Below are 15898 nucleotides of genomic sequence, written 5' to 3'. Positions count from 1 at the left end.
TTGAGGACATCTAGCCTACAGTTGTTCACGCGACCTTTTTAAAGCTGTCAAACAACAATATTGCGTAAAATAGGTTGCGTGTAGAACACCTTCAAACACTGCATTATGCGAAGACAACACATCTTACTTTCGACAGTTTTATTGACCAAATGTTGCAATTACAGATATATGATAAACAATATCTCGTGAGTGTATACAACAGAGAACTGACTAAAGTAAAAAAATGAAAATGAACGGTGGCAAATGGCTAAACAAAAGCAATATCCCATTTTAAAACCATTCAAGTGTTTGTGCCATAATAATGACATCCTATAAGCTACTCAAAAAGGGCAATAAGAGAAAATGTCTACAGCTACCTTATCAGTAGTTTCACCAAATGATATATAAAAAATACATGCACATTTTTAAAGCATATTGTTGTATAAGAGATTACGTTTCACATAGCACACATTTCTGAGCAATTCATTTCAAAACATTCTAGTAAAAGCTTATGATGGAAGTCTCCACATGAACAGATGACAGTCTGACAATGACACACAACTTCTGTAAACTTGAAAGTGGTGACTTTCAGACTTCATTCAGAGGGTCTTCTGTTTAGCATTTATTGACAGGCAATTGAGAGAACTGGAGAGTGAGTGCAGTCCCTCTGCCAAGGTCCTGTTCCATGTTCTACAACACATAAATTTTCTTTCTCGGCCCACACATTTTCCTTCCACAAAGTAATGTGGTATTTGGTTGAGTTTTTTTTTTGTTGCCTAATCGTAAACAAACACACTTGATCAATCTGATTCAAGGCACTGCATTTCCACTGAAAAGGTGTTAAAAGATTTTGTTTAGTCTGTTAAATGATAACCAACATGCAAGCACTAAAGCCCTAAGGTGACATCACAAGAAGTAAACAATAATCACCAGTCAAACAAGGACTTCATATTCACATTGTGGATGGAATAACACCAAGATTGTCTGACGCCTCATGTTGAACCCAGCCAACATTTCAGTCTGTAGGAAGCCTGCACACATTTGCATGAGAGCAATTGTGCAGATGCAATAATATAAGCAGGAAACTTGGTGCTCTGTTAAATACTGCATGTAACAACACAAGACACTTGTAAGGTGTGTGAGGCAGCCATCTCTACTGCAAGTGGGCTTCCTCTTCTCAAATCAACCAGCCCGATGAATTCCTTTAGTCACTTCTCCCATTGAGAAGGGCATCAGCAGGCCGGGCCTCACAAGCTGGACCCTGCGGTTTTGCCCCCATGCTGTATGAGTCCGGATGCTCGTCCTCCGCCCCCATCCTCAGGTACGGGACCGTCGCAGTGATTGCCGTTATTATCACACCTGGCTTCCAGCAGCGACAACCGGTTGAATGCTGCCAACAATCTCTCGTTGTCCTTTTGCTGGTCACTGACCTACAACGGTGGTGGGAAGTAATCACCAACCTGATCAATTCTATGGTGGTCACACCAGATACTTCCTGACTTTCTGGCACCCCGCCACCCCACGTATACCCCAATATCGTAAACTTGCACATTTTAATGTGGGTTTTTATGGTAGTCAGCCAAAGAGATGCGTTGTATCATAAATCTGTTGCACTGTGCGAGTTAAATATAAGGTAACGACTGCTTTTTGCTCTGAGAAAAGGCTTTAGTCTTACCTGCTTCTCTAGCATCTGAATCCTCAGCTCTTGCTGAGTGACCATCTCACGTAGCTGTGAAAGAAATTTGTTATACAAACAAGGCGACCGTGTTGACACACTGTGTTGCCGGCTGGCGCATTACCTGTGCCACCTCGCTACTTGCTCTGCAGCACGTGATCGAGTCCATTTGGCTGTAGATGCCTGCCTCCTCGAAGCCATTTAGTTTGTCATCACTCATTCGCGTAGTCTGTGTGAAGACGACCAACCGAGTTCAACTCGACATTGTGACGTCTCAAAATGCTGAATGGAACTTTATGAAGCAACTTGATGGGCTGAGCTTTATATTGATAGAGGGAACTCATAGACTGATTAGCATCCTTTGAGGAAACGGTGTATTGTTTCACACAGCAACAGGGCAGTCCGCAACCACATAATTTGGCTGGTTTTACATTGCACGGTTCAACTGGTGATTCCTTTTTTTTCTCTCAAGTCAAAATTTGATACGCCTTACAGCAGTAAAAACGTGCAAATCAAATACGGAGAGCTTGAGACGGAGAGAAATGACTGATTCCTGACATACACACACCATGTTTGTCCAAACACCATAAACACATTAAAAAAAGACACCCCCTGTAAATTCAAAGGATAGCAAAAGCCTAAGCAAATAAATATGGTCTTAAATATTCTATATTAGGTCTATTTCAACAGTGGCCAGTGAAGTTATGTCGAGGTTAACCTCATTTAAATCAATAGGGGGAAAGAGTCAGACCAAGCCAACTAAACGTACACACTGTTGGATAAGTGTATGATTTATGTATGAATGTGTCCTTCCATGTTGTCACTTTTCAAGGCCACTCTGTACATTGTTGCCTCGAAGGGGATTAGGTTGCTGCAGGCTTCAGAATTTCAACAATGATGAATGGTCAAAAAGAGAGTAAAAGACATGGACGATAAACATTACCGATAGGTCATGCTCACTGCTGACAGCTGCTGCAACGGCTTTCAGATCCTTCAGCTCATCATACGGTAGAGTGGTGCTCTCTGAGAAAGATGGGAGCTGGTCAGGAGGAAGCTCTGACTCCTCAGGCATTGGGATGAATTCAGCATCCTCAAGCTCCTTGATTGGGCACAATCAGGAAGAGATATTTTTGTCTGATAAGTGTAACCAGTATGTGAGCTTGGGAGAAACCAGGACGGGTCACAAAATTAGAAGCAACTTTCAGATTGAAAATGAACCTTTCTCAGCCAGAGAGGACACGAACTGTCTCCAGTCTGGTTTGCCATTGACATCATTGGCGTTTCCAAGTTGCAAGCATCAAGATCAACTTCCACTGTACCCCCGAGGCCCCCGTCTCGACACTCCGTCTCTGAACCCGGCTCCATTTCCAGGTCCACAGTGGCTATGGAACCATCCTGTCCAATCCCTACAATCGACACCAAAACAAAAAGTATACATATTTGCTCCCTCGCAAAGTTAAAGAGAACTGAAGATACAAAAAATATACCACTACCAATTGACAATCCACTGCTGTTCGAGCGAATGGTCTTGGAGTTGAGCACTTTTTCTTCAAAGAGACAACAAGGAACTATCAGACAGGCAGCGACAAAAGCCTTTACATCATGGAGACAATCAAATGAAATGACTCACCCATGATGATAATGGTATGCCAGCCACGACAAGAAAGGTCTGGCACATGGTGGAGTGAGCCAAAGATGGGCCTTGGCATGGCAGGACAAACCTCTGAACCAAATCCCTTGTCAGCAGGCATTCCAAGTCGCCCATTTCCTGCATTTCCCCATGCAAAAATCTGATTGTCTGCAAGAAACAAAACGGGAACTGTTCACACACTTCATGTCGGTCACACGAAAATGTGAGTGTGTATGGACATATTCTATCTGCTCTCACCCTCAGTTGTTGCGATCGTGTAGCCGTCCCCGCAAGAAACCTTGGTGACAAACTTGCCCCCAAATGGTCCAACCAGGACTTGCACACCTTGGTGTTTCTTGAAGTCTTTGACACCTAGTTGGCCATACTTGTTACACCCGAATGTGAGGAGGCGACCGCGTTCTATGAAATTGATTTCAGGATGAGGATTCAACACCCGAGTTACACTTTTAGATATAAATTTGTCTTCTTAATTTTGTTCTTGCAGTACCATCAATGGCAGCTGTATGGTTCCTCCCTGGAGCTATAGTCTGGATCTTGAAGCGTGACAGCTGTTTTGCCAAAGTCAGTGTTGTAATGTATGGGATGGCCTGGTAACCCTGACATGCGACAGGAAAACAAATACATTAAAAATACAAGTGCACTAACCTCATCTTGATATCAATGTTCTGTGGGAATACATAACATGATTTATCATAATTGTAGATCACTTTTCCAGTCTGCAAGCCAGTACCTCTCCAGGGTGGTTTTTGAGACCAGAGAATTCCTGGTTCAGACCTAGCTTGTTGAATTCATTGTTCCCACATGCTAAGACTTTGCCAGTTTCTGTCAAGTAAAAGGTTCCATCACTGCTACATGACACAGACGAGATGGTGGCGCCTTTCGGAAGCTCCACCTGAGGAGAGAAAAAATTAAATTTGTAAATGGTCATAAGAGTGATTACAGTCAGGCATATATTCATGTCAGGCATAATTCTTACTTGCATCGGAGAAGAAAAATCATCCTCGCATTCCAAGCCCAGACGACCTACAGATGGAAGAAATTGAAGAGAAAATGCATCGATGAGCATGAGTGCTTTTTTTCAAATAGGCTTCTGTCTCCATCTACTGGTTGAAATACTAATTACAAAAACATTTTGGGTGGAAATGTAATGGGAGCACCAAGCCATACCATACTCCCCACAACCCCAGGAGAAGACGTCTCCATTGTGGGTGAGCACCACCACGTGGTTGTCTCCACAAGAAACCTGACGGACTGGCCGTTCTTCGAAAAACTCCAGAAGGACCGGCTCCAGGATCTGCGTGCCCATGACACCCTCCACACCGATGCAGCCGTAATAGTCTGAGCCAAACGTGTAAATTTGGTCCTCATCTGCAGAAGACAAAACGGGTAGACATAAGCAAGACTGTCCATTTTTCTTGTCCTTTTTGAACAGGTGGGGTGGGGGACTCACCGGTGATGCAGACTGTGAAGTCAGTACCACACGCCACCTGTCGGATGGCCTTCCCCTGGAGTTTCTCAACTCTTTTGGGCTGACGATAAGAAGCTTGATCTCCATGCCCAAGTTGGCCCACCATCTTGGCTCCGCCTTGAACATTCTGAGGAGCACATTTTTTATAGGGACTACACACGAATGAGTACATCTGCTGTGTACAATATTGCCCTGTTACACTGTAGTTCATCTGCACAGCCCCACTATAGGTCGGGGAAAGGAGGGTCCCAAAAAGGCTTGCACCGAATGAATTTCAAGACCAAGAGGAAGAGGTAGAGAAGGTCCCCAACTAAACTCCACCAACGATAAATGGGGGTTCTCTGTATTCTTAAAACTTACTGCCCAAGTGTAGAGTTCTTTTTCCACCGTCACCACTGCAAAGTGACTCTCTCCAGCGCACACATGTTGGGCACTGCTGCCTCCTTTAAAAGTGTCCAGTTTCTGTGGCGTGAATTTGCCTCCACCCCAGAAATACACTTCCCTTGAGCGTGTGGTCACCACAGCAACAGGGGTCTCAGTCCCTGCACTCAGCCTATCGACAGAGAACAATCAATCGGACGCAATTTGGTAAGATGATAGTACGATGATAACAGAAGAAAACATCGGCTTACTTTGGTTTCTTCATTGCTGAATTCAGCAGGGCAACTCGCTCTGCAAGCTCGCTACCAGAGAGGAAATTTGTCAGATGTTTATTGTGGATCTAAAGTGTTTGGGGAAAGTTTTTGCTCTCTTCTCAAATTCTTATTTTTTTGCACACTAGTTTCCTCACTTTCCAGTAATGTTTAAGACCATCAAGCAAATGTTAAATATTAGACAAAGAGTAAACAAAGTGCAGCTACTAAATGATAAATATATTTATTTTGGTTAAAAAAATAAAAAAATAAAAATCTATATTCGGAACTACCTGGCCCTACGTGGAAAAGTACTTGCACACTTATGGTAACACCATAGCATTTCAATGGGATTCAAGATTATTTTTTCAAAATCGATTCAAAAGTTGACTTGCTAGTGTTGTTTTAGAGTTGCTGTCCTGTTGAAGAACCAACGTGTGCTTCATCTTAAGTTCATAAACGGATGGCCTAACATTCTCCCTCAGAAATGTCTATAAAGAGCAGAATTCACAAATCCATAAATCACAACAAGTCATCCAGGTTCTGAATTAGCAGAGTAGCCCCAAAACATCACACTAGGACTAACGTGATTAACTGCTGGTATAATGTTCTGAAGTGCTTTCCAGACTGGTAGATGTTCAGAATTTTCTTTCTGAAGTGTTCCTGAATTTCTTTGGATTGTGGCATTTTCTTTCAGCTTGTTGAGATATTTTGACTAACTTCATTTTGCCACACATAGTTGGCTCTAGGAGGTTCTATTTAGGTGATTTCTTGTTTAAACAGGTCTGAAGGTAATCGGGCTTGGCTGTGGTCAAAATGAACTGAAAAATGTGATAAGCACTGTAAATTAATGATTTAACAAGGGGGAAAGTACTTTTTCCACACAGGGCCAGGTATGAATAGATTTATTTCTCTTTAAAAATTTCAATCACAGTTTAAAAACTGCATTTTATGTTGGTTTGGGTTATTTTTGATTAATATTTACACTTAAAGTGGGGAAACTAGTCAAAAAGGTAAGAATTTGAGAAGAGAGCAACGATTTTTCAAGGCACCATATTTTTTTTACATAAAATATCACTCTCACTTACTGTCGGCAACAAGAGAGGATTGGCTGGTCTAGAATCTGCTCGGCTGTTGGTCTCTTTGCAGGATCCTGCCACAGAAAATGATCACAAAATATAATTTGTAACATCCAACAAAGATGCAGACTTTTTGCACAGCTACTACATTTTTTCAGCAAACCACTCACTTGATTGAGACACTCATAGACCAGCTTGATCAATCCAGCTCCATAAACATCACGGTTCACATCCATGGTCCAGTTTCCCTGGACTATTTTTACACACAAGTTCAGAGCATTCTGCAAAGACGCAAAATGCATCTCGTCAAAAACTATATCCATTGATATTGGTAAAGCATTTAAATAAATGCGAGACCTACCGTCGCATCAAATGTTCGTGTAAGAGTTAAGACTTCAAAAAGCACACAGCCCATGGCCCAGATATCAGATTTGAAGTTGTACTTTGCTCCCTGGCACAATTCAGGTGACATATAATATGGAGTTCCGACACACTGGACGTAAAAAAAAAAAAAAAAAAGAATAAATATATTAGAATTACACAGAAGTCACACAAGGCACCGAAGCCCTAAACCTCATCTCGGGTGCACTGCACAGTTTGCATGGCCCATCATAATGAAATCTCTGCTTGCTTACATGCCTGTTCATGTGTGGTTGTGGTTTGACAGCTGCGTGTAAGCCTAACTACTTCCTGCTGAGAGATCAGTATAATTAATTAAATGGGACAAAAAAAGGGGCATCACCTAAACATGTCAAGTCCATAATTACAAAAGTTAGCTTATAATAAATCTCAACCTCCATACATAGCATATGTTGTATACTGTGGCACCTTAACTTAAGAATTTACTTCTTCTGTGATCCAGCTGACTCACTTAAATTGACCAATCATCATTAATCTTATTACCTACCGCACTGTAAATATTTTTCGTGCTCCAGGTCCTTTCACAAGGAATTGCTGGAACAAGGTACAAATCCCAGAAAATGTGAAATGTAAGACCTTCAATTAGATTTGAAACTGGAAAAATATCGTAACATATAAAAAATTAACGACAAAAAAGTGGAACGAAGCCCATTGGACTTTGTGCAAGAATTCCACCCCTTTCGACAGATCCTACCAGACAGCAGCAAAGGGTTGCTTTTATTTTATGAAACTAGCCAACCCAGTTCAAGTTAGTTCCTTGGCACAAAGATGTCATACTGTGGTCAAAATGAAATCTCCACACTTCAATTCAACATGCGACCTCAAACAACTCTAACTCCATTGTGATACAAATGAACATGTACCGTTTCTGCCATTGAAAACTCTGAGCCGAGTTTCTTTGCAAGACCATAATCACCAAGCTTGATGAGGTCAGTCTTAGTCAGGAAAATGTTGAGAGTTTTGATATCCCTGCGGGTAAACAAGTGTAATGATAAACCTTAAAGAATTTGGGTGGACGGGGCCGCAGTCACATGAGCATCTCACCTGTGTAAAATTCCAGCCTTGTGAATGTGGGCCACAGCTGACGCAATTTGGTACAGGTACCAAATAACCACCTGCAGAAAATAAAGGGGTGAAGATAAAATGCTCGTGTGGGTGAGGACATTATTTATATTTACCGGTAATCTGCTCTTACCTCCTCATGAAAAAGTTTCCCCTTCTGTTGGATGATTTTGTCATAAAGATTCCCACCTGTGACGACAATGTTTTTAGCTCCAGACACATTCAGCGTCAATCAAATCTTCAGAGTTACATCTCTTACCATTGCAATATTCCAGTTCAATGAGCAGAGTGTTTTTATCCATGAAATGATTAAAGTAGGCAATGATGTTGTTGTGCTCTAGGATGGACAGGATGTTAATTTCATTCATGACATCCCTGCGCTCACGTTCAGAGAGTGAGTTCAGGTCCACCTCTTTCCATACAACCAGGGAGTTGTCCTGGGAAACAAAGAGAGTTAGCTGCAGATAAAGCTGTCTCCATGAGCAATTTTTATATTGAACGATATATTTTTATACAATTTTAAGTTGTATGCTCGCTTTGAACCAATTTCGTTATTTCTTTCCATCATCCTTCTCCTATCTTCACTTCTCCATGGAAGCGATTATGGCAACCCATGCTCAATCTTTGTAAAAGCTTTGAGCCAAATCACCTTTTTTTGGGTGGTGGCCAGAATCGCCACTGACCCTGTAGATTCATTAAAAAATATATATTTTTTGATCACTTAACACTTAGGACAATAAATATATGAATTACAGGAAGAGTATGTGCTTGTTTTACATTACAGGAGGTAACTTGTACAGGAGGACATATATGGGGGGGGGGGGGTCTGACTTTTGCTTATTTTAAATGAGAGCTAATATCGCTGATTAAATTGGCCGGTCAATTAATCGGGCTCTTGTAACAAGCCACGAAATGATTTGGGAATTAAAGGTGACTTAAAAAGTACATTACAGGCACGTGAATTATATTTTAGTACAATAATTGAGTTATTGTTCCAAGTTACATTGAAAGGCTGCATTATAGGCGTTTCCTCCTAAAACTGGGGGTCTTAAAGAATACCCATAGGGTCTTTAAAAAGCGCGATGACTGTTGCCTGGCAACGTGACTAGGTGTCTTTTCTCCAGTCAACAGTTTCTCAGTCAGAAAAGTGGACTGACTGGATGATCTCACCTCGGTTCTTCTGTACAGCGTCGCTTCACCGAACGCCCCCCTCCCGAGGATCCGGATGGGAATGTAATGCAACCTCTCCTCTTCGCCATTAAACGTGGCTGACGCGGAGCGCTCGCTCAGCAGAGATCCGCCAACCAAATCGGAATTGAGCGAGTCGAAATGTCTCTCATACTCGGCCAGTGACATTTCTCTAGCACTGATGGGAAAGCAACACAAATAGGCCTGACTCGAAAACTCGAAGACTCCCTTCCTTTCCTAAAAGCGTAACTATTCAGACATGTCACACGGACCGAGAGTTTAAAAGAATTTCAGTGTCGCGAATACAATCGGGAAGCGAATAAACTTGTAAAATGCACAATACTGGAGGGGAAAACAACCCAGAAGGGGGAAAAAAGCGTTGAAGTTGTACAAGCGTCAACAACCACATATACAACTGTAAGTTCGATCAACTTAGTTCTAACTTTCAAAATAAAAGTATTACGTTTAACTTTCGTGTGCTGTATTTTATGATGCAAGTCAGAGATACGGATTTCCCGTGAAGGCGGGAATTCCGTTCCTCGTGGCTGACAGCGCCACTACATTGAAAAAAGGAGTGTTTTTTGTGCACGACACTAAAATAAAGCAATGTGTCGCACGCTCACGCTTATCTAAAACAGTTTGACACGTGAACTACACTCGGTAAAGAAACGACTACACAACTTTACTCTCAAACCGGAAGTTAAAATTGAGCGCATCCGTTATCAGAGGCGAAAAAGTTAATGACTCAACCTCGAAGAATAGATACTTGCGTAAAAATAGTCTAGTTAGAGTTGTACTGATTTAACCTATTTACTTAGGTACGAGTAAAAAGAACAGACTTTGTAATGTATGAAAGCTCAACAATAAAGATGATTTTTTGCTGGATACGAAATACATTCGTTTTAATTATTTGGCACGAGGGAAAAAACGATCTCCGCACACAAAATAGGCTCTCTTGCTTGTACTGTGAAGGAAAAAAATAGCACCTGTCATTGAGCATTTTGTATTTCATATATCGTGTGCGTGTGCGTGTGTGTGTGTGTTTAGATTAGATGGAACAATATAAAATGTATTTACCACAAACCATTCTTGCAGGCGATAACATCAAACCAGCAGACTGGTCCCAAATCGACCACGTGTGGTGGTGGTGAAAGGAGGAAATGGGGAAAAAGATTAGTGTGTCTGTGTGTTTCGCTTTTGTTCATGTTAACCCTGGAGAATCCACGGGGTCAAATTTGGCCCCTATAAATGATGATACTCAAATGCTACACTTAAATCCCAAAGGGTCAAATTTGGCCCTAATCCTAAATTAGGATTAAAGCATTTAATATTTGAAAAAAAAAAATATTTTGGCGTTTAGCTGCCATTTAATGTATAATTCATCATTTTCCAAAGAAAAAAGGGGTTCTTGGGTTTTCTAGGGTTGGGCCGTTCCGGGGAGGCTGAAATAACAGTTTTCTTTGGCTTCATTCAGATTAACCCAAGTGCATGCCGAGTGAACGATAGGACTAGTGAATGCAATAGTTTAGGGCAGCACAAAAAATTGCATTATCAAGAAAACTAATCTCAGCAAAGGATTGCAAGACTTGATTCTGTTTAGTCAGATGGGTATTGCTCTGGATAGGTGTGAATTTTATCTCATTAAACCCTGTCTGTGGATGGTATGATAAAGAATGATCCACGGACACGCGTGCATCTGTGGTCACGCTTGGCAACTCCCCACCTCGTGCCACTCTTAGCCGGCCTGTCCGCAATTAAAACATAGTCGTAAATTACTCGACTGCACTAGTAACATGACTGGACCCATCGAGTAGGCATATGTCCCTCACATGTAGCCTCTTTATCAAGAATATTGAATAATTTCTCAAAGAGCTTTCCATAAAGTGGATATCAGTTACTGCCAAAAGAGTACTGACAGCTAGAGCTGATGCGAACTAATAACTCAGAAATTGTTACACTGGAAGATTAGCAGTTTTTTTGAAAGTCATTTCTATCAGGCAAAATATAAATTCTGCAGTTTTGCTTCTCGTAATTTATCCTGACGTTTGCATTTTGGTGTGCAGATGTTGCTACGGTGGATGACATAAACACTCAAATCTAAATAAAAAGCGTGTTGCATTAAAATTTATCCCAAAGGTACTTTGAGTAACTGCAGCGGAGCAAATGTAGCATGTTACTATACTCTGTTGTATACCCTGTTGTCAGCTGGGATGGGGTCCAGGGCCCTGCAAACCTGAACAGGATTTGCAGTTATACATAATGGATGGGTTGATTATTTTTACATAAAATAATTAACATATGTGATGCTTCATCATCCATTCAGATATTTACGAGGCAAAGTTATGTACTGTTCTGAAGCTGCTGTGTGTCATTTGCCTTAGGTACTGGGCCGATGGAGAATCAAGTGATGACGTTCATCAGGACTGTGCAGCTTTGTATAGCACAGAAAATGTCTTCACTGCTTGGATTAGCATTGGCTGTATAAACAGCGGTAAATGGATTTGTGAAAAATCCCCACGTAATCCTCAGTGAAAAAAAACAGTCCCACCCTCCTTGGATATTTCCGTGAACAGTAAACATCTAGATTTTGAATGTGAAAACATTCCAGAGATATAGACATTTTTTTCCATTGAAGCAACCAAAATGACTATGAGGAAATGTTCTACACTGTTGTGCAGACTGTACTACAAAGTAATAGGTGATTGCAATAAATATCATTCAGTCTTTTTCCATATTACATGCCCTCATTAGGGTCACAAATGAGCTGTGGCGTATCCCAGATTACTGAGCGAGAGGCGGGGTGCAGCCTGGAATGGTTGCCTTCAATAGCCGGGCACACACGTACATTTTTTTTTTCATCAGCGCTAACGGGGGCACACTTAGAACTGCTCACTTCCTAGCCAGACGTAACACAAAAACAGTCATTTTAAGGACAAAGTATGTGTATTTTTAATGCTGAGATGCAAGAACCGCTCCCCAATTCCAGAGGCTTTGAAGCAAAGAAAAATTAACCAATTATGTTATTCCCTTGCTCTCCTGCATAATAATTGACATTCTGTTTTCACAAAAATCAACTCACAATACATATTTTACGGCTGTATGTTTGCCCCGCATGTAATTCAACAGCCCCAAATGAAAAAGCTGTTCATTATGTGAACATAGTGCAGTATAGGGCAATAAAGACTGTGCACAATGCATCCCTTCTGCATCATCACGGGTGCCACCGTACACGACCCATTTTGAGTAACTCCCCATGCACTTCAAATGAATTGTTAATTGTTCTTGTGAAGAAAAAAAAGTGTTCTTTGTGTACTTTTGAGATCAGTGTTGTAGTGGCGACTTGACTTGGTTGAAATCTTTCATGGCTGATAGACACAATTTTTATAGACCAAATTTCATTCTGGCTTTGGGCCACAAACCATTGTCGCTTCTCTGATGGCCTAAGTACACTATTGGATTTGGAAGTGCGCTTGGTTGATGTCATCCATCTAGTGGTGAACACTGTTATGACAAAACAGTTCTACTACAGTACTGAAAATGTTTTTAATTCCAAAAATTAATCAAGGGCCACCCTGAGCGTGTGTGTGGGCCGCCAGTTAGCCGTTTCCATAGTGCTAACACAGCAGCAAAAAAAAAAAGTTTCTTACTGTTGCTTTAACGCATCTCATGGCAAAACACACCCACACACACACACAAATCTTATCACCAGTTGACCAGATCAATATGCACCACTCGCACAAAAGTACAATGGAGAACATTCAGTCGCAGCCAGACCAAGGTGTGGAAACTTCTGAGGAGCAAGAGACTTTGGAAGAATTTCACACACATCGGCATTCGCCCTCTCAGAAATTTCAACAAGGTATACTTTGAGATTTTAACATTTTCTTGTGCTGCACTTAATGAATAACTTTGAGGTCCACTTTGACTATCAGTGTAGCTGTATGGTAACGCACTGGTGTGCGGTCATTGTTTGAGGAACTCTCAAGATGTTTGGGGGATTTTTGAACATTTTGCAGGAATCTTTAACCCAGCAAAACATTATCAAGGTACCGGTATGTTTATAGCAGGAGCTGGATCTTGGATTCCACAGCACAAGGTGACTCTTCTGCTTCTGGGCCTGCTCAATGCTGTTCTACTCATAACTGCTGTTGTCCTCACCATTTACTGTGAGTAAAACAGCGCTCAATGCAGCAGGTAGATTGTCAGACAATGAGGAGCCAAAATGAGTGTATGTGTCCAAGATAAATTGATTCAAATCTAACTTGTATGGTTATAAGTAAAGGCTCATGTCTTCAACTTCTCTGTAATGGACAAACATTTGATGGCAATTTGCGTAATGAGAATCATCTTGGCACAAGCCAAACCACTATAATAATAAAGACACAGCATTGGTGAATGAATACTTTTCTGGTGGTACCCAAGTGTTATCACCTTTTCAAAAGCATATTACCTTTTAGTACAACTTCTGTTTTGGATATCATAATGTTTACAGATCTGTATAAACTGGTGGCTGGTGAGTGGTTATAAATAAAGTTAGGATGATTCAAAACTCTTTAGGAACCTAAATATAAACCTCATTAAAATTCTAAATCAGATGTACCGGTATTTGTCTTTTGAGAACCATGGTTCACCATCAAAAAGCTGATCTTGGACAATTTCATTACATGTGTGTGTTTTTGAGCCTCAGGTGCCAACGCCAATGAAGATCACCTTCTGACTCCCCATTCGGCTGTCTCGTCCCTCATCATCGAGCGTAATTATCTTCGCAACCACAGTAACATCATCAAAGCGTGGAAAGATGCGGAGGAAGCATTAGTCAGAGAGAAGACGAGTCAGGTTCAGCTGAAACTGCAACTGAAACAGCAGACGAAACTGGGTGACACCTTTCGCAGCCAAATTGAAATACTTCAAAAAGAAAAGGCTGAGTTAGAGGCGACAAAAGCTATTACTGGTAAGTCTGAGATCGTGGTGGAGTCCATCTTGGAATCGCTGTATTAAATAATCGTTATTTTGGGATTGTTGCAACAGAGCAAAACTGTGGTAGATGTCCATCAGGATGGACCCTTCTTAAATCAACCTGCTATTATTTTTCCCTCCCTGAGCCCAATGCCAAAAAAAACTGGCAAGACAGCAGAGCAGACTGCATTGGGCGAGGCGGGGACCTTCTCGTGATCAAGAACCTGCAGGAACAGGTCCAAAGACAATATTTCATTTTTAACATGAGAAGACATTTATTTTTACATTTTTTGAAAAATAAATCTCTGTCAGTGTTCAAATGTTCAAATGATCACATTGATTGATGAACTACATCATGGACTAGTCACCTGTCAGGACTGTATGGCACATTCAGACGGACAACCATTCACTCCCACATTCACACCATCAGTGACAAACAATTACAATGCATCCATCCATTTTCTGAACTGCTATATCCTCACTAGGGGGGGTGCGAGAGCCTGTCCCAGTTATCTTCAGGCAGTAGGCGTTCGGGCATTCTGAACCGGTTGCCAGCCAATCGCAGGGCACACAGAGATGAACAACCATCCACACTCACACTCACACCTAGGGACAATTTGGAGTGTTTAATCAGCCTGCCATGCATGTTTTTGGAATGTGGAAACCGGAATACCCGGAGAAAACCCAGGCAGGTGCGGGGAGAACATGCAAACTCTACACAGTGAGACCGGAGCTGTAATTGAACCCGGTACCTCTGCACTGTGAAGTCGACATGCTATCCACTCGACTACCGGGCCGCCCCCAATTACAATCCCTCAAGCGGAATTTATATTTTCTCTGCTTGTATATTTTTTGTCACACACGGAGAAACAAACCACACACACAGTATCCATGCTTGCAAGAAACCTCTGGTTATGATAAATTATAAATGTTGACTGGGCTATAAAGTTGTGTGTGTGTGGGGGTGGGGGGGGTGCTTAAGGGCACCTCAGCAGTAGTCAGGGTGCAGAATTGGATCTCCTCAATAACAAGTTGCTGTTTTCTTGATTTTATAAACACCTTGTACTTGTATAATTTCGTTCAACTTTAGTTTTCTTTCTTCCAGACACTTATAAGTGATAATATTCCAAAAGCGAGCTCCAGTTCAGGTTTGTGGTGGCAGAATGGATTCTGGATGGGTCTACAAGACACCGAGTCACGGGGAAAATGGACATGGATAAACAACACGACTGCCATTGAAACAGGGTGTGCACCTTGCTGACTTCTAACACATTTATTCAATACAACAATCCAATTTTGTATGTTATTTGACTTGATTTACTGAAGGTACTGGAGGAATAACCAGCCCACCACCATTGGACTTCAGACTGGGCACTGTGCAGCTTTTATTTACTTTACCGACGCCACAAAAACATGGTACAATGGAAACTGCCAGGACCATCTGTACAACTGGATATGCGAGATGGAGACAAAGCCCTTTGAGTAGAACTGAACGTAATCATGCTCATGCAAAATGTCCAATAAACCTAAGCGCATAAAAGCCCCAAATGTAATCCATCCATTCATGCATTTTTTTTCTTGCGCTTGTCCTCCTTTACCACTGAATGGCTTCGGTCCTGAATACATGAAAGGAGCAGTCATGGAATACAAACCTAGGAGGTTTCTACGGTCAGCAGACTCGGTGGATTGGTGGAGCCCAGAGTTCGAAGTAAACATGGTGTATCAGCTGTTATGCTGCGTGCAAATGAAATAAGATGCAAATAGAGCTGAATTTAAATTCTTTTAGAC

At 41.5% G+C, this 15898-nt stretch overlaps 2 protein-coding genes across 5 annotated transcripts; one reads left to right on the top strand and one right to left on the bottom strand.

Moving 5' to 3' along the window:
- Positions 1 to 123: 123 nt before the first annotated feature.
- LOC127614146 (serine/threonine-protein kinase Nek9) lies at positions 124 to 9595 on the bottom strand. Of its 2 annotated transcripts, none has more exons than XM_052085301.1 (23): positions 9137 to 9595; positions 8226 to 8403; positions 8100 to 8155; positions 7949 to 8019; positions 7768 to 7873; positions 6846 to 6977; positions 6655 to 6765; positions 6494 to 6558; positions 5406 to 5456; positions 5134 to 5326; positions 4756 to 4900; positions 4473 to 4673; positions 4282 to 4328; positions 4036 to 4197; positions 3793 to 3901; positions 3543 to 3704; positions 3285 to 3452; positions 3142 to 3201; positions 2873 to 3060; positions 2598 to 2753; positions 1779 to 1883; positions 1655 to 1708; positions 124 to 1409 (listed from the first exon to the last, which is right to left on the bottom strand). In XM_052085301.1, exons 1-23 carry the CDS (start codon positions 9320 to 9322, stop codon positions 1227 to 1229), a joined length of 2889 nt encoding a protein of 962 aa, XP_051941261.1. In that variant the 5' UTR covers positions 9323 to 9595; the 3' UTR covers positions 124 to 1226. The 2 variants fall into 2 exon arrangements, with proteins under 2 accessions (XP_051941261.1, XP_051941262.1); XM_052085302.1 differs by having other exon boundaries at positions 3148 to 3201.
- Positions 9596 to 11354: 1759 nt separating this feature from the next.
- LOC127614165 (C-type lectin domain family 4 member G-like) lies at positions 11355 to 15667 on the top strand. Of its 3 annotated transcripts, none has more exons than XM_052085325.1 (6): positions 11355 to 13013; positions 13222 to 13320; positions 13842 to 14105; positions 14183 to 14346; positions 15216 to 15355; positions 15437 to 15667. In XM_052085325.1, the coding sequence occupies exons 1-6, from the start codon at positions 12821 to 12823 to the stop codon at positions 15594 to 15596; spliced, it is 1020 nt and encodes a 339-aa protein (XP_051941285.1). In that variant the 5' UTR covers positions 11355 to 12820; the 3' UTR covers positions 15597 to 15667. The 3 variants fall into 3 exon arrangements, with proteins under 3 accessions (XP_051941285.1, XP_051941284.1, XP_051941283.1); XM_052085324.1 differs by having other exon boundaries at positions 13219 to 13320; XM_052085323.1 differs by having other exon boundaries at positions 13171 to 13320.
- Positions 15668 to 15898: the final 231 nt, after the last annotated feature.

This window comes from Hippocampus zosterae, chromosome 14, assembly GCF_025434085.1.
Source record: "Hippocampus zosterae strain Florida chromosome 14, ASM2543408v3, whole genome shotgun sequence".
Taxonomy (NCBI): Eukaryota; Metazoa; Chordata; class Actinopteri; order Syngnathiformes; family Syngnathidae; genus Hippocampus; species Hippocampus zosterae.
This window is presented reverse-complemented; position numbering and strand designations above follow the sequence as displayed.

Coding starts and splice junctions, on each gene's coding strand:
- LOC127614146 (XM_052085301.1), bottom strand. CDS start 9,322: ATGTCACTGGCCGAGTATGAGAGACATTTCGACTCGCTCAATTCCGAT. Junction 2,754..2,872: donor GTCCTCTCTGGCTGAGAAAG/GTTCATTTTCAA, acceptor TGCCCAATCAAG/GAGCTTGAGGATGCTGAATT. Junction 1,884..2,597: donor GCAGTGAGCATGACCTATCG/GTAATGTTTATC, acceptor GTCTTCACACAG/ACTACGCGAATGAGTGATGA.
- LOC127614165 (XM_052085323.1), top strand. CDS start 12,821: ATGGCAAAACACACCCACACACACACACAAATCTTATCACCAGTTGAC. Junction 13,014..13,170: donor CTCTCAGAAATTTCAACAAG/GTATACTTTGAG, acceptor AACATTTTGCAG/GAATCTTTAACCCAGCAAAA. Junction 14,106..14,182: donor GGCGACAAAAGCTATTACTG/GTAAGTCTGAGA, acceptor TTGTTGCAACAG/AGCAAAACTGTGGTAGATGT.